The sequence below is a fragment of the Scyliorhinus canicula genome, chromosome 14, assembly GCF_902713615.1.
Source record: "Scyliorhinus canicula chromosome 14, sScyCan1.1, whole genome shotgun sequence".
NCBI classification, from domain to species: Eukaryota; Metazoa; Chordata; class Chondrichthyes; order Carcharhiniformes; family Scyliorhinidae; genus Scyliorhinus; species Scyliorhinus canicula.
Genome location: NC_052159.1, coordinates 76,765,400 through 76,783,394, shown reverse-complemented (window position 1 = coordinate 76,783,394; position 17,995 = coordinate 76,765,400). Strand labels below are relative to the sequence as shown.

The 17,995-nt window shown below is 40.8% G+C and overlaps 1 protein-coding gene across 5 annotated transcripts in view; it reads left to right on the top strand.

Annotated features, from left to right (window-relative positions):
- The window catches only part of nars2 (asparaginyl-tRNA synthetase 2, mitochondrial), a 113,774-nt gene that overhangs the window by 53,658 nt on the left and 42,121 nt on the right, over positions 1-17,995 (top strand). For 4 of the 5 annotated variants that reach the window (XM_038818924.1, XM_038818925.1, XM_038818927.1 and 1 more), the window contains 5 exons: positions 3,861-3,993; positions 10,079-10,177; positions 11,284-11,321; positions 11,641-11,707; positions 14,088-14,225. In XM_038818924.1, the coding sequence (XP_038674852.1) occupies positions 3,861-3,993; positions 10,079-10,177; positions 11,284-11,321; positions 11,641-11,707; positions 14,088-14,225 (475 nt within the window). The remainder of the gene's footprint in view (positions 1-3,860; positions 3,994-10,078; positions 10,178-11,283; positions 11,322-11,640; positions 11,708-14,087; positions 14,226-17,995) is intronic. The other variant, XM_038818926.1, reaches the window with a different exon arrangement.

Sequence of the window (17,995 nt, the reverse complement as noted above, 5' to 3'; positions counted from 1 at the left end):
GTGGCAGCAACCCATTTCTTCCCTGTGCGTATTTCCGAGCCAAAATGACTTGTCCTTGGTAGAAAACTATGTTTTGCCTTGCTCTCCCACTGTTCCATTTGGACTTTCTGTTGCTGGTGTACAATCTCTTTAGTTTTTGGAGGTTTCAACAGATCAAATGCAGAACATTTTTTCATCATTAGTAATACAGGCGAGGGTTTCGTCATGAAATGTGAAGTATTCCTGTGCACCAGTAGGAACTTGTTAAGATGTTTTGTCCCTGGTTACTCTTGAGGTATATTTCATAGTTTGAATGAAACATTCTGCAAGTCCATTAGTAGTAGGGTGGTACTGCTGAGGACATGAGTTTGATCCCGGCCCTGGATCACTTTGTGTGGAGTTTACACATTCTCTCCTTGTCTGCGTAGGTTTCACCCCCACATTCCAAAGATATGCAGATAGGTGGTTTGGCCATGCTAAATTGCGCCTTAATTGGAAAATTAATAATTGGCACTCTAAATTTGTTTTTTTAAAAGCAAGGTACAATGTGGACTTAATATATTGAATACCATTCTCTTGTAAGAAATGTCTGAATTCTTCAGACAAATTTATGTCTGTTATTGCTTACGAGTTTTCTAGGGAATCCAATATGACTGAAGACTTCTAGCCTCTCCAGTAGCCTCTCTGATGGGGTAGATTTCACCACTGCACCCTCTGGTCACTTGGCATGAGCATCAACCATTACCAAGAACGTATGACCTTCTACAGGTCCTGCAAAATCCACATGCGCACGCTGCCAAGGTTCTTCAGCCCTTTCCGATGGATGCAGTGATGCTAAGCATGGCAGATTTCTTACCTTTCCACAGGAAGAATATGTTATAGCTTTCTCTTCAATTTCCGAGTCCAGTCCAGAAATCATTTCTTGCTCTTTCCTTCATGTATATGACTCCATAATGGCCCTCGTATCTTCTTTTAACACCCATTTAGAAACCGAATTCCTACTGTGCAAAAGGAGGGCAATCAGTCCACTGAGTCTCTACCAACCCTCTGAAAGAGCAGTCTACCTAGGCCCCCTGTCCCGTAACCCCATAACCCCACCTAACCTGCACATCTTTGGACTGTTGAGTGCAAACCAGAGCTCCCAAAGGAAACCCACGCAGACATGGGGAGAAAATGCGAACTCTACACAGACAGTCGCGCAAGGACGGAATTGAACCCGGGTCTCTGGCGCTGTGAGGCAGCAGTGCTACCATTATACCACCGTGCTGTCCACCTCACCGGCGGTGGAATAATCACTCTGAGCTGCTATAGAAGATATCCTTACTGTACTGACAACTCCAATCTCATTGAGTAGTAGGTTTTCAGGTTAGGTGCTGGTTCCGATGTCTTCCCTTATGATACCATATCCATCACTCCTGAGAGTATCAGATCACTGTGTGTTTCCTCACTTATTAGAAGTGAAATACGTGTTGTTCAGTTCTTCAAAGTATAAAATATTCCCTGCCTCGGGATTTGCAGGTTAGCTGAGGTTACAGGGCTAGGGTGGGGTGTGGACCAGGGCAGGGTGCTCTTGGAGGATTGGTGCAGACTCAGTGGGCCAAATGGCCCCCTTCTGCCCTGTAGGGATTCAATGGATTTGAGCAGTCTGACGAACTACCTGACAGTGGTAATCTTGAAAGTCTATCCGCATTATGTTGACATTTTTAAAATATGGAGTACCCAATTAAGGGGCAATTTAGCTTGGCCAATCTACCAGCCTGCACATCTTTGGGTTGTGGGGGCAAAACCCACGCAGACACGGGGAGAATGTGCAAAGTTCACACAGACAGTGACTCAGGGCTAGGTTCGAACCTGGGACCTCAGTGCCGTGAGGCAGCAGTGCTAACCACCACCACCATGCTGCCTTACGTAGACTTGACTGTCGGTAGCAATGTCCATCTTTGCATTCTACTTGTGGCAAGTGACTGAATTCCCGTGTGGTAGCTAATGGACGATGGTCTGTCAACAGTGAAATTTCTCACATGCAGGAATTGGTGGAATTTTTTTTACTCCAAAAAATATCCCTGAGGCTTCCTTTTCAATCTGGGAATAGTTACTTTCAGCTTTGTTCAAGGTTCGATGAGAAAAGCAATGAATCTTTCTTCACCCAATGGCTTGATATGAGAGACCACCGCCCCGACACTATAAGGAGATGCATTGCAAACTAACTGTGAGAGTAACGTAGGATCAAAGTGCGTGAGAACTTCAGATTTAAGTAACGCTTCTTTGACTTGCAGAAAAGCGTTATTGCATTTATCCAACCATTTTCACTGGTTCTGACACAAAAAGGTTATGTAACGGTTTCAGAATTATTACCAAGTTTGGGCCATATCTTCCATAGTAGTTCAACTGAAGGAACATAACTGAGTAATATTCTGAAATGCAGGCACCTCTCATGGTCTTAACATTTGAAGGAGATTTGTGAAGACGAGTGGCCTCAATCACATATCCCAAATACTCAGTGTAGGATTGGGAGAACGCTCACATGTCTGTACAGACTCTCAGACCATATCACCCAATCTCTGGAGAGTCAGCACTGGACTCTGCACAGCCCATTCAGGAATTGATTCGTTGTTCTATGAAACAATGCAGGAGCACAAGAGGTTTGAAACAACAGAGCTTTATTTACAGTGTGTTATCTCATACATGGCTGATCTCTCTGTTTCCTGCGCACGAACCTATGATGCCACTACCGTCGAATACATTAGTGGAACAGAGCTTCACTAGAGCTAATAAGAATTCATGAAAATATGTAACAGGGTCCATCATTCAGGACTGTGATGAGAAATTTTGTCAGTCAAACGGTTGTGAATTTTTGGAATTCTCTACTTCGGACGCTTGTGGCTGCTCCATTCTTGTGTATATTCAAGATTCGGAGACAAACTTTTGATTTCTCGAAGTCAAGGGATGTGGGGAGCAAATAGGAAAGTCTAGTTCGGGCAGATGATCAGCGATTATCTCGTTGAATGGCGGAACGGATCCAAGGGGCCATGTGGTCGACTTCTGTTTATGTGCCTATCGATAGATTTAGCTGGAAACATGATTATGAATGAAGTCAGCTTGTGAACAAAGTACTGACAAATTAGTAACGGAAATATATTTCTAGAAATTAAAACTCTTTTTTTTCCCAAATTTCCTCCTTTAATTTTTATGGGAAAGCAACAAAACCCCCCAGAAAAATGGCGTAAGCGGTCATTTAAATTGATTCTCTAGAGGTTCTAATTTCTCGTTTACGAGGACATAATGTTTACAGGATGTTATTTCTTGCAGATGCTTTTGCATACCACCAAATATACAGCTGCTGAGAGCCTTCAAAAAAGGCTATTGCCAGTCTCCGATTAATGAAATACATCCTGTTAATTTCTTTAATTTACTGAATTCAACCAATATAATTTGATCTGCAAACTATAATTTGATCTGCAGATGGCAAGTTTGAACATCACTTTCCATAGTTAGCCGGGATACTGAGTTATGTTCAATTATTGTTTAGCAATCTTTATTAATGCTTTGCTTCAGAAATTGTTCATTTTAGACTGATCGGTGATCGGGTCACAAACGTAAATGTTTAAACTGAAAAATTTACATTGAATTAAATCTAACTTGCTCTAATCAAAAATAAAATCTATTTTTCATTAGCATTGGAATAATTCTTTGTAATATCTTTATTTATGATCTGCCCAGAACCTGTTTCTGTTCAACGAAAAATTTCTAAATATAATTGATAACGTAACTAAATTCGAGAAAGTTGTTGCAAGGCTAAACAAATGTGAAGTTTTTTTTAGATTGATACATTGTTTAGTAAATATATACGCAAACAAAAGATGATTTTACAAATTTATTAGGGCTTTCACTGAAGTATATACCTTTGGACCAACATTTCGAGCAGAGAATTCCCAAACCAGAAGACATTTAGCGGAGTTTTACATGGTGGAAGCAGAACTTGCCTTCACTGAAAGCTTGAAAGATATTATGGAGGTAATGATTTAACAGTTGCAAAAACATTTGATACTGTACTACATCAGTGCTTTTCTATGCTGTTCTCTGTATGATCTAAAGGAGATATGTTTGATTAAACTGCTGCCGATAATGACATAACTGTATACCATAATCATTATCTACTGCGCTCTCAAATATTTTATAAATCAACATTTCTCTCACCTTGAAGAGACAGCAGTTACTGTTATGTTATTTTTTTTGTGACCATTTATTCATAATTTTTATACATGCGGTAATGTGCAAAGATGGCTTTACAATTTTGCTTTTGAAACACTACTTAATTATCAAATATTCAAAATAAAGCTGAAACCACAAATCCATAGTTGAAAAATTAAAAGTAAAAACTTCTTGAATTTGTGTCAGTAACTGCAAAAGAATATAGTTTCTGTGTAATCATTGCACAAAGAAATGCCAATTGACTTGCCCTTGGTTACAGATCTAGATTATTGGATCAGTTATTCTCTACATTTTTCTTTAAATTCCCTGTAACTTTAGTGGCCTGTTTTAAAAACTCAATTAATTCACCCATCCTAATTTTTGCGCATTCCATGCTCCCATTTTGTAATTCATGCAGCCTGATTGAGCAATTGGTAAATAATAATCATGATGACTTTTCTCAAAATCGAGTACATCAGCCCTGTAACTGTGATTTTGTGCATCAGCCATATAGATTGTGCGCACCCACTCTCCCCAAGCCCATCATCACAAAATCTCCTTGACTATTCATTCTAAACAATAGACGGTCTCAGATTTGTAGTTTTATACCTTCAAACTGCTAAGCTCTTTTGCTAGGATTTTGAGTTTAGCTTTGTTTAAGGTATTTAAAGTTGCCAGGGAGACTTGAAACTAAAGATTAGAAATTAAGGATTATAAATTCTAACTTTTTAATTACCCTAGATTTGAGAACTGTTGGTGCAGGCAATTTGAAATAAAAGCAGAAAATCAGGCATCATTTTAGTTCCCCACACCATTTGACTCTCTGATCTACCCCTATGGGCGGCATGGTAGCACAGTGGTTAGCGCTGTTGCTTCACAGCGTCAGTGAACCGGGTTCGAATCCCGGCTTGGGTCACTTTGCGGAGTCTGCACATGTCTGCATGGGTTTCCTCCAGGTGCTCCAGTTTCCTCCCACAAGTCCCAAAAGACGTGCTTGTTGGGTGAAAGCTTTGACAAAGAGTCGTGGGACTCGAAACGTTAGCTCTTTTCTCTCCCTACAGATGCTGCCGGACCTGCTGAGATTTTCCAGCATTTTCTCTTTCATGCTTGTTGGGTGAATCGGACAATCTGAATTCTCCCTCCGTGTACCTGAACAGGCGCCAGAGTGTGGTGACTTGGGAATTTTCACAGTAACTTAATTGCAGTTTTAATGTAAGCCTATTTGTCACACTAATAAAGATTTTCTTTTTTAATTACTTGGTCTCCCATTGTTTCGATGAAGATCAACATAAACTCAAATTCCTCATTTTTAAAATTTATTGTAAAGAGTTTTGATGGAATAAATAGAGAGAAACCGTTCCTTCAGACTAGGGAGTAAGACCATAAAACATCAGAGTAGAAGTAGGCCATTCGGCCCGTTGAGTTTGCTCCGCTAATCAATAAGATCATGGCTGATATGAAATGATAATCCTGCCTTATCCCCATAACCCTCGATTCCCTTGCCGTTTAAAAATTTGTCTATCTCAGCTTTGAACATGTTTAAAGACCCAGTCTCAACAGCTGTCTGAGGTAAAGAATTCTACAGATTCACTACCCTCTGAGAGAAGAAATTCCTCCACATCTGATTTAAATTGACGACCCCTTACTCTGAGATTATACCCTCTGGTCCTCTCTGCATCTACCCTGTGCAGCCTCCTGGGAATCCTAATGTTTCAATAAGATTGCCCCTCATTCATCTAAACAGGCGCAACTTACTTAACCTCTCTCTGTAAGATCCCTCCATATCCGGGATCAATCTAGTGGACCTTCTCTGGACTGCCTCCAATCATAGAATCCCTACAGTGCAGACGGAGGCCATTTGGCACATCGAGTCTACACCGACCATCCGAAAATGCACCTTACTAGGCCCACTCCCCAGCCCTATCCTCTTAACCCCACCTAACCATTGGACGCTTCGGGGCAATTTAGCATGGCCAATCCACCTAAATTGCACATCTTTGGACCGTGAGAAGAAGTGGGAGTTGATACTCACCAACATCAACCTACTGGAACTGGGAGATCTGGACACACTATCAACCATCAAGTCCCTTACATTCCTAAGCATCGTGAGGAACTCTGTAACCAGCAAGAAGCATTATCGTCTGTATGTGATCCACAAAGTCCCACAGATCAGAGTCCAGGATTTCCAGAAAGTGAAGCTGAAGGAACGACAGGAAGCGGATCGAATGCTCAAAGGAAAACGTGGGGCGCAACTTGCAAATGATGATATAACCAAGAAAACAAAGACTTTCACACCAGGTTCAGGGTTGTCAGGAGAGAAGAAGAAAGCTGGTTGTTCTGGTCCCGAAGTAGAAGCAATTAAGAATGCTAGAAAGGGAGGGGAAAATGTGCAAATTCCACACAGGCAAATCACCCCAGGCCAGACTCGAACTCTGGTCCCCGACACTGTGAGACAGCAGTCAACTTAGTGAACGTTCTCTGCACTGCCTTCAATGCCAGTATATCTTTACAGTAAGAAGTCTTACAGCACCAGGTTAGTCCAACAGGTTTGTTGCGAATCACTACTTTCGGAGCACAGCTCCTTCCTCAGGTGAATGAAGACGTGGGTTCCAGAAATACATATGTATATAAGTCAATGATGCAAGACGATACTTTGAATGTGAGTCTTTGCAGGTAATTAAGTCTTTACAGGTCCAGGCGGAGCAACTGGAGAGAGGGATAATCACAGGTGAAAGAGGTGTGAATTGTCTCAAGCCAGGACAGTTGGTAGGATTTCACAAGCACAGGCCAGATGTTATTGTATGCATTCTCTCACTTCTCTCCTCCCACCCCCAATGTTATTAATGTCTTCCACCGGGAAGACTGATGCAAAGCATTTGTTTAACTCCTCTGCCATTTCCTGGTTCCAAATTATTATTTCCCCAGTCTCATTCTCTAAGGCGCCTATGTTCACTTTGGCCTCTCTCTTCCTTTTTATATATTTAAAGAAGCTTATGCTGTCCTTTTTTTATATTGCTTGCTGGTTTACCTTCTCATTTTATTTTTTTGCTGGTCATGTTTTGTTGTTTTTTGTAAACTTCCAAAATCCTTTGGGAAATACTCATCATAGAATCATAGAATTTACAGTGCAGAAGGAGGCCATTCGGCCCATCGAGTCTGCATAAGCCCTTGGAAAGAACACTCTATCTAAGCCCACGCCGCCACCCCATCCCTATAACCCGCAACCCCACCTAATCTTTTTGGACACTAAGGAACAATTTAGTATAGCCAATCCTCTTAACCTGCACATCTTTGGACTGTGGGAGGAAACTGGAGCACCCGAAGGAAACCCACGCAGACACAGCGAGAACGTGCAGACTCCACACAGACAGTCTCCCGAGGCAGGAATTGTACCTGAGACCCTGGAGCGATGCCGCTATTGCCAATTTTTTTTTCAGTTTAATACTATCCTTAACTTCCTTGGTTAATCATGGATAATTTACCCCCTTCCTAGAATTCTTCTTCCTCATTGGGATATATCTTTGCTGTGAGTCATGAACTATTTTCAGAAACGTCGACGTTGCTGATCAGTCGTCTTTCCTGCTAAACTCCTTTCCCAATCCATTCCAGCCATCTCTGCCCTCATTCCTTTAGAATTACCCTTATTTAAGTGTGGCACAGTTGTTTCTGACCCAAGTTTCTCACTCAATTTGAATGCTAAATTCTACCATAGTCAGTCACTGGTTCCTATGGGATCTTTTACTCTGTGATTGTTTGTTAAACACGTCTCATTATACATTACCAAATCCAAAATAGCCTTATCCTTGGTTGGATCCACAACATATTGTTCGAGGAAATTGTCCCGAATACACTATGAATTCTTCCTCGTGGTTATTTGATTTTCCCAATCTGCATGAAGATTAAAGTTGCCATGATTAAAATACTGTCTTTTTTACATACCATTACTATCTCCTGATTTATTCTCCGTCCTACAGTATAACTACTGTTTGGGGGCCTATGGGCTACTCCAACCAGTGTCAGCTTCCCTTTGTTATTTTGTACGTCCACCCATCTGGATTATACTTCTTCCGATCAAAAATCATTTGCTATTATATTTATTCCATCTTATATTAATAAAGCTATCCCACCACCCTTTCCTTCCTGTTTGTCCTTCTGAAAAGTCATATGCTCATGAATATTTAGTTCCTAGTTTTATTCTCCTTGTAACCACGTCTCTGTAATAGCTATAAGATCATACCTATTAACCTCTTTATTTAAGGAAGGATATGGTGTCATTGGAAGCAGTTCAGAAGTGGTTCACCAGATTGTTTCCATGGATGAAGGGTTTGACGTATGAGGAGAGATTAAACAGTTTGGGCTTGTATTGGCTGGAGTTTAGAAGGGTGAGAGGAGATCTGATCGAGGTATATAAAACACTAAAAGGGATAGATAAAGTAAATGCAGACCAAATGTTTCCCCTTGTGGGGCAATCTAGAACAAGAGGTCACAGATATAGGTTGAGAGAAGGTAGATTTAAACTGAGATGAAGCACTATTTCTTGAAGAGGGTGGCGAATTTGTGAAACTCAGTGCCCCATAGTGCGGTGGAGTCTGAATCATTAAATGGTTTCAAGAGGGAGACGGATATATTTCTGATTTTTAAAAGTGGGTTTAAGGGATATGGGAACAGGTAAGGTGGCTTTGAGACCAGGACGAGATCAGCCATAATCTGATTGAATGGCGGAGCAGGCTCGAAGGGCTGAATTGCCTACTTTTTAAAACATATTTTATTCAAGGCATTTTCATGTAAACAAACAAAAGCAGAAGAACAACCAAACAACGTTATAAACAATCTATACCAACTCCCTGAAATTGCCTACTTCTGCTCCTAGTTACTATGTTCATATGCCCTATGTAGCCTCATTTGTGCCATTAATTCACAGATTTTATGGCAGATTCTTTGTGCATTGAAGTAAAGAGCCATTAATTTTGCCTTGTTACCATTTCTTCCCTTTTTGTCCCTATTTGTTGCTTTTTTAATGTTTTGTATGCTCTGACCCTTCCTGTCACACTCTGGGTGACATTACCTAAATAGCTGCCTTGTAATGAAAATGAAATGAAATGAAAATCGCTTATTGTCACAAGTAGGCTTCCTATTTGAGCACAAAAGGAGCTTTGACCACAAATCTATACACTCACTCACACACCACCTATTTCCAGTGCTATAAGATCACCCAACTCAACTTTCTCGGCCAAAACCCACATTCATACTTTTTCTATCACAGACTGGGATATTCTATAATCACACTCCTTGCTGGCCTCATATTTTGCTCCCCCATAAACTTGTGGTCGTCCAAAACTCTTACTGCCTGTGGCCTAGCGTTCAAGTCCCAGTATGGCAGCTGCGGAATTTAAATTAATTTGCTTAAATCTGTAATAAAATACTAAAACAGTAATGGTGATGATTAAACTATGGTTGTTGTAAGAATCTATCTGGTTCACTCGTGCCCATTAGGAAAAACACATCTGTCGTCCTGACCTGGTTGAGCGTGGCTATGTAGCCATGGCAACGAGAGTGACTCTTAATGATCCTCTGAAATGACAATAAAGTCCTGTGCCTGCGTGGGTCTCGCCCCCAGAACCCAAAAAGATGTGCAGGGTAGGTCAATTAGCCAGGTTAAATTGCCCCTTAATTGGAAAAAAATAATTGGGTACTCTAAATTTTTTTTTAAATGAAATGACAATAAAGCCACTCTTTTGCAAAATAGGATATCTTTCCAACAGCAATAAATGTTGACTTTGCCGATAGTATCCACATCACTTGAATTAAAATATGTATTTGTTTGCTGTTGTTTTTTGACTTCAGACTTCATTTTAGAAGGGCTACAATGTCTGCCACTGGTTTTGACAGTATCATTTGGTTTCACCAGGTGATGGAAAACCTCTTCAAGTCTGCAACCTCATTTATTCTTTCAAAAAGCCCAGATGATGTTGAACTCTTCCACAAATATGTAGCTCCAGGACAAAAGGTTTGTATATTCTAACTGATCTTGCAGTTAGAAGATTTGGTTGTATTTCATATTCTCTACACCAAGATTTATATAAATGCAAAGATGATATTGCATTCTAAAATCCTTATTGACCAGGGCAGTTTTAACAAAGAAGTCAGACCCAAAATGTTTTAATTTCCCTTCACTCCACAGGTACTGCCTTAGTGGACTGGTTACAGCATTTTTTGTTTTTGTTTCAAATTTCTAATGTCTGAAGTTTTAGTTGCTTTTATTAGCATTGTAAGCATTTACCCTTTCAACCCCAGAAAGTTGACACATCCTTTAAATTAACATAAAAGGTGACATGAATTTTAATACCACATTCAAAAAAGGCATTAAAAATTAATTTCAGAGTCGGCGCTGTGCCACAGTGGTTAGCACTGCTGCCTCACTGCACCGAGGATCTCGGTTCAATCCCAGCCCTGGGTCACTGTCCGAATGGAGTTTGCATGTTCTCTCTATGTCTCCATGGGTCCCACCCCCGCAACCCAAAAAGATGTGCAAGGTAGGTGGATTTGCCACACTAAATTGCCCCTTAATTGGGAAAAAAAAAATTGGGTACTTTAAATTTATTTTAAAATAATTTTATTGAAAAAAATTATTAATTTCACGTTTATACATTTGTGTAGGTGAAGCTGTTTTGAGTCTGAACTGATGTAATATGAAGAATTGTAAAATGACACAAACTAATTTCAACTGAAACAAAAATAAATTAGTGTGGAGGCTGGAAATCTGAAATAAAACTAAAAAATAATGGAAACCAGCAGGTCATATAACATCTGTGGGGAGAAAATGTTATTTGGGTCAATAGCTTTTCAAGTGAACTGTAAGATGAGAGATGAACAATTTTTAAGCAAATACAGGATGGGGAAAGGGGCAAGGGGGCATGATCAGATGGAAGACGGGAATGATTCTATGACATAAGAGATTATTGCGCAAGGATGTGATCACGTGTCTCACTCGGGGAAGGGGGTGGGGGGGTGAAATTCCTTGAGCAGATGGGGAATTTTGGGGGGACAGGGTTCGGCTGCTGCATAGCCTTCTGTAAAGAGATTGGTGATTAATTTTGGTCTTTTTATTTATAGGGAAGGGTGGAACAGATGCTGAAAAATTCATTTCAAGTGTAAGCAAGTCACTTTGCCTTTTTAAAAAATCTACTTTTTTACTTTACTGCTTGATTTGTTTTTTACTGCTTTTTTAGAGACCGCTCATTTGGAGTCCTTCAGTTCTACAAGTGACTTTTTTTCTTTTTTGTGTTGATTGTTTTTCACTTTTGATATCAGATGCATAATTCCTCATCATGTTAAGATTATCAGAGGTAATATAAAATAATATTAAAGTAGGAAGTTAAAATGTCACAGTGCCCTACATGTTTGATTGTGGTTAATCAGAATGTTTGGACCATGTTATAACAACTTGTTCGATGTGAATATAATTTTTAGGCTTTCCTATACTGAAGCAATTGACATTTTGAAGAGAAGTATGGAAACCTTCAAGTATGAACCAAAGGTAAAGAACATGGTCTGAATATAATTTCATTTTGCAAAATTGTAACAGTACAATTGAGCATCTAATTTTGACCATTTTAATCAGATGGCTTTTCGAGTCCAGCTGATTTGCTGACTCTCAGTTTCTTTGCAGATTTGAGCTGTGATTTGTTTTATGCTTTTATATCAAACCTATGCTGACTGTTGTTTCAAGTTCAGCTTTTCAAAATGGCTATAATGAAAAATAAGGAAATTGCTTGTTTGAAAAGTATAATTTTGGTTCCCCATAGTTCCCCATTTAAAGATGTAACTTTTTGATCATAATACTTCCTGTAGATCACCCATTTTTGCCTATTTTCTGCAAGTTCATTGAAGGGAAGTAAATGACTTTTCCATATTTTTCCTTTTGGAACCTAAGTTTGTAATAAAGTATGAAGTTTATTGTTCATGTTCAGCTTTCTTCACTGCTCAGTGTTCTGCCTTTCTTATCTGCTTTTCTAACCTTTTACTTTTGTCTTCCTTATTTGGTATTTCTATTTTTTCTCTGACTATTTCCTTGTTTCTCTCACTTGCCTTTAGCTCTAATCTTTTCCTTTGTTTTGATATCCATATCCTGAGGTGGGCAATAGGAATGTTGTAACAGTGTCAATGGAACACTTTTTTGTGTGTGCTTCTAGCTTCTATAAGCACTGGAGATTGTGTTGATCAGGTATACTCAGGAATGCATTGCTCAGATTGATATTCCCATGAGGAATCCTGTAGAGATGAAAAATGTATAGTGTACTGTTAAGTGTAATTCCACATGAAAAATGTCTTCAGCATGTATTCAAGAACTGTAGGTTGTTAAAACAGATGTATCAGTTTAGTTACCCTCTCCTGAAGAGCTCTTATTTAATTTTGAACCATCTGCTTCAGTGCAGATGCAGTCAAATGGGGCCAGTGGCAGTAATTTCTACAGCTTTGTTTTATAGAAGAGGAAATTCTAAAGTACTGTACAGGACTGGATTTAAAAATATAATGGGTATTTATTGGCATTTCTCCAGTTACTGGCATTATATGAACAGTTTGAAGTTTTTTTATCCTGTAAATCAACTTTGTGATCTCCATCTATGTTATTATGGTTGTTAAAAACAGAAAATAGCATGCTCTCAATTGTTTTTAAAACTTAATGACCAGATCCTAACTTTGACACTTGCAAACATGTCAGTGTCAGATTTAAAGCAGTCAGCACAGTTGCCTGTCTTGTATACAATAACCTCTAATCGCTTAAATTTGAATGTCTTCCACTTATTGGAAAACCTATAATAATGGGTGTTACATTATATGGTGCCAACAACACAAACCTACGATGTCCATCTTTAAGCTGAGCAGAGCTAATCAGTGTTTTTAAATAGAAAAGCATTGTCAATGTTTGCTTTAAAATATGCCTGGGGTACAGTATAAATGAGACCTGATATGATTGTTTTCAGGCTGTGAGTGATCATTTTATGATGTGAATTGAGAACTTTTTTTTTTACACTTGTGAAGTGACATGCAGTATGCATGTCACTTCACATTTATGATAATGTGGAACAAATCTGCTTAACTGCAACCATGAAAGAACAGATGTAAAACTTGTTGAATCTAACAGCTTTTATACCATTCACCTTTGGGGTTTGATAACTTGAGACTTGCCCTGTTCAACTGTGTGTGTCTCCTCCACTTGCCTGTACCTAGTTTCTTCCAATTGAAACTACAGATTAATGCATGCAAATCCATCAAGATGGAAAGTTATTCTACCAGATTTTCTTTGTTTGGTTTCTGTCACTTAGCAGTGGCATTTTAAAAATAAATTACTTGGATAATTCCAATGTGCATTCCTTTACAAATAAGTTCCTGAATGAATTTGGCTATCAAAGACATTTGGAAACAAATCTAGTACATAATTTAAAAACAAGTGAATAATTTAACTGTGTTGCAGCATCTACGTTTGTCATGAAAATGAAACAGTAATTTCCTTAGATTAGCATGTTTACCATTCTGATTATAATGAGTAGGGGTAGCATTTGCATGGCATTACATCTGGTACACAGCAAACATAATTCTGTAATTCTGCTTAGCCATAATATATTTGTGGGAGGCATCCTGAGGTACTTAATCTTTGAATGCATGCATAATGCTGGAAATGAATTTTGATTTTTAAAGCAAGTAGTTTAAAGGACAGTTAAGTAGTATTTCATTCAAAATAAATGCTTTATATCATCTTTATACTGTGCTGTATTGTAAATTTGTTATTTAATTGTATTATTGAATGCAGGTTTACAAAAGCTCTATGTATCTGCATATGTCATATTAAATTATTTTTGTTGATCTAGGTACTGTGCATTAGTGATGAACTAAATATTGACTCTCATCTTTTGCAGTGGGGCTGTGACCTACAGACTGAGCATGAGAATTATCTGGTGAAGCACTGTGGCAATATCCCTGTTTTTGTAGTTAATTATCCTTATGACATCAAGCCCTTTTATGCCAGAGATAATCAAGATGGACCTCAGCATACAGTAAGCAGAAATTGTATGATTTATGCGTTGAGCATAATAATACCTAACAAACCCATTAGCTCATCTCCTCTAATGATGGGAGACATGATGTTTTAAAATCTATTAATCCTCCAAATTCTGACTGAATTTAGCCTCTTGCACTTTTTTTTGTTTAAACAGAATGTTTCTTGTAATTATCATATAACTAAAGTCAAAATCTTAGAGAATAGACAGCCATTTGAGAAGAAACAACATGAGTGTGCCACACTGCTACAAACAGCATTATGATCTAAGCATATGTTCTATCCCTGTTTATTTTTTATTTTGTACAGATAATTTATGGTATACAAAGTACACACATTTTTGAATAGCCTTTGCTATCCAGTGAAAAATTGTCAATGAAAATTTGACTCAAAAGTAGTTTTGTAGATTATTTAAGTAACTAAAACACATTACACATTAATGAAAAAGTGCAATGTGCATGTTTAAACTTGATACATTCTCAAAGTGCTCAAAACAAAATGAAACCCAAATGCATATTTCAATGGTTGGATTATGTTACTTTTGATAGGAGTATTATATTTGACCAATACAGCACCAAGTGGAATAGTGAATGTAAACATAGAAATTGGTGGGGAAAGCATCATCTGGATGCATTACTTTATAAAATGGTTCCTCCTTAAATATGAATTTACTTAATCTCAAGGTGATTAACACAGATATTTTAAGATTGAGAAAAAAAATCATACAATAGTATATCTCAGAAGGAGGCCATTGAGCTGGAACCAGCTTTTCTAGTCGTCATCCAGTTAGTCCTAAGTTTTCTCAATTGAGAATTTTTCTCCTTCAAGTATTTATCCAATTCCAATTTGAAAGCTACTATTGAAACTATACCCACCAGCATATCAGACTGTGCTTTCCAAATCCTAGCTAGTTCGTTGAAAGAGCTTTATCTTATGTCGCCTCTGACTCTTTTGACCATCACCTTATATTTGTGCCCTCTATCAACACTTCAGCCATTCAAAACAGCGCCTCTTTATTTACTCGATCTGAACCCTTCATGGTTTTAAATACCTCTATCAGATTTCCTCTTTGCTTTCTCTGCTCTAAGAAGGACCATCTCCGCTTCTGCAGTCTATTTTTCTTTGCTCATTCATGGAATGTGGACATTGCTGCTAAGGCTAGCATTTATTGTTCCTCCCTGGTTGCCTTCAAAGAAGTAGCAGTGAGCCACTACCTGAAACACTGCAGTCAGTTTGGTGTTGATGCACCACAATACAGATGGGGTGGAAGTTCGAGGAAATTAACCCCGCACAATGAGGGAATAGTGATAAATCTCCAAATCTTAGGATGGTGTATGACTTGGAGGAGAACTTCTTAATCCCTATAACTGTAACCTCTTGTCCATGGAATCATTCTAATAAATCTCTTCTGCACCCTCTCCAAAGCCTCATGTTCTTAAGTGTGGTGCCCAGAATTGGAGACACTACTCCAGCAGGAGCTGAACTTTATTTTATGTAGGTTTAACATAACTTGCTTTTCGACTCTATGTATTTATAATGTCCAGAATCCTGTATAATATTTGAATTTATTTGTAATCCTTTAAAGATGTGTGCACAGGTACCCCTAGGTGACTCTGATCTTACATAACCTTTTTAAAATTGTACCATTTATTAAATATAGTTTTTCCTCTTCCTATTAAACATTTTGCACCACACCTCTTTGTCGCATTTCATCTGCCGTGCCTCCACCAGTCTCTCATGTCCTTTTGAGGTCCATTCCTATCTTCTTTACTGCTTACTACACTTTCAAGTTTTATCTTCAAATTTTGAATTTGTGCCCTCCAGTCCAAGTCATTATTAATTAATGTATATGACAAACAGCAGTGGTCCTCATTCTGAACCTCTGGAATATCGCCATATTCCTGTTTACCACAACACTCTCTTCTATCCCTTGGCTAATTTTGTATCCATGCTGCCATCCCTTTCACCCCAAATGGTTGTCAATCTATGGAATTCCCTGCCCAGTGAAGCAGTTGAGGCTCCTTCGTTAAATGTTTTCAAGATAAAGATAGATGAGTTTTGAAGAATAAAGGAATAAAGGGTGTGGTGTTCTGGCGGGAAAGTGGAGCTGAGTCCACAAAAGATCAGCCATGATCTCATTGAATAGCGGAGCAGGCTCAAGGGGCCAGATGGCCTACTCCTGCTCCTAGTTCTTATGTTCTTATTATCCCATGTGTTTGTGTTATTAACGAGTCGGTTCGACTATTGCAAACATGTTGGGCGCGATTCTCCGCAACCACGATGGGTGGGAGAATAGTGGACCGCGCCGTTTTTTTCCCGCGACGCCGGTCCGACGCGCTCCCGCTATTCTCCCTACTGGCCAAATGTCCGTGGTCGGCATACCCGTGGATATCCACAGAGAGTCGCCCGACGGAGGCACAATGGCGACTCTCCAGCACCCCCGCTATTCTCCGGCCCGGATGGGCCGAAGTCCCGACGTCGTGACACCATGTCATGACGTCGCCAATCACACCTGCTTTTAAAAGTCGTCAGCCAGTCGTGTTGGCAGGTTAGCGGACCGTCTTCGCAAACTGGGGAAGGCATCCCCGACAACGCTGCGGCCAGTGAGGGAGAGGGACAAGTGGGAGGGGGGGGGGAGAGAGGGGTCGAGAGAGGGACAAGTGGGGGGGGGGAGGGAGAGAGAGAGAGAGGGACAAGTGGCTGGGGGGGGGGGAGAGGGAGGGACGAGGGAGAGGGGGAGAGGGACAAGTGGCTGGGGGGGGGAGAGGGAGGGACGAGGGAGAGGGTGGGAGAGGGACAAGTGGCGGGGGGAGAGGGAGGGGGGAGAGGGACAAGTGGGAGGGGGGAGAACGAGTAGTGGGGGCGGGGGGGGGGGGGTGTGGGGGAGTGAGTGGAGTGGATGGGCTCGTCCACCCCCGCATGCAACATGTCAGCCGCCCTGCCATTGCAGGACGGTCGCGAGGACACGGCCGCTGGTTGCCCTGTGGCTTATGGTCACAGGACACTGACGCCCCGGTGAGGAGGATGTGTTGTTAACTGCCCATTGGACGCAGAAAGTGACCAGGGGTTAGGGTGGCCGCGTGTCAGCAGCGCGACCAGGCCACCGGGACACACAGGTATCCCGTGGCAGGCGGATGCCGAGGTGTGGAATAACCTCCATCTAACATTTCGTTTCTCTGCCCCCACCACCCTTCTGTAGGAGAGCAAAATGTATGCGAGCAGAACAGCCATGTTCAGCGCAGTGGTTGGGGCCGCTGCACTGCAGTTGGAGATGGAGCAGCGTCCACAGCCACATCCCGCAGTGGATGCAGGGCCAGCTGCAGGAGCGCAGGGAATGCCCGAGGAGTTGCCCGTCATCGAGCAGCATGGGGGGGGGGGGAGGAGGAGGAGGCATTGATGGTGGAGCCAAGGCGCCAGAGGCGACGACCGAGGCCTATGATTTACCGTCCACGGATCTCATTCCAGACAATGCCGGACATCACCTGCAGGAGGAGACTCCGGTTGAGCAGAGAGACGGTGACACATATCTGCCAACTCGTGTCGCACCTCGCCCCACGTGGAAGGGGAGGAGGACACGCGATCCCGGTTGTCGTCAAGGTGATGGTTGCACTGAACGTTTATGCAACCGGCTCCTTCCAGTCTCCGAGCGGGGACCTCCCCGGGATCTCCCAGACATCGATGCACAGGTGTATCCGGGATGTGACCGACGCCCTCTATGCCTTTGCCGACCGCTACATCACCTTTCCCGAGGACCGAGCAAGTCAAGAT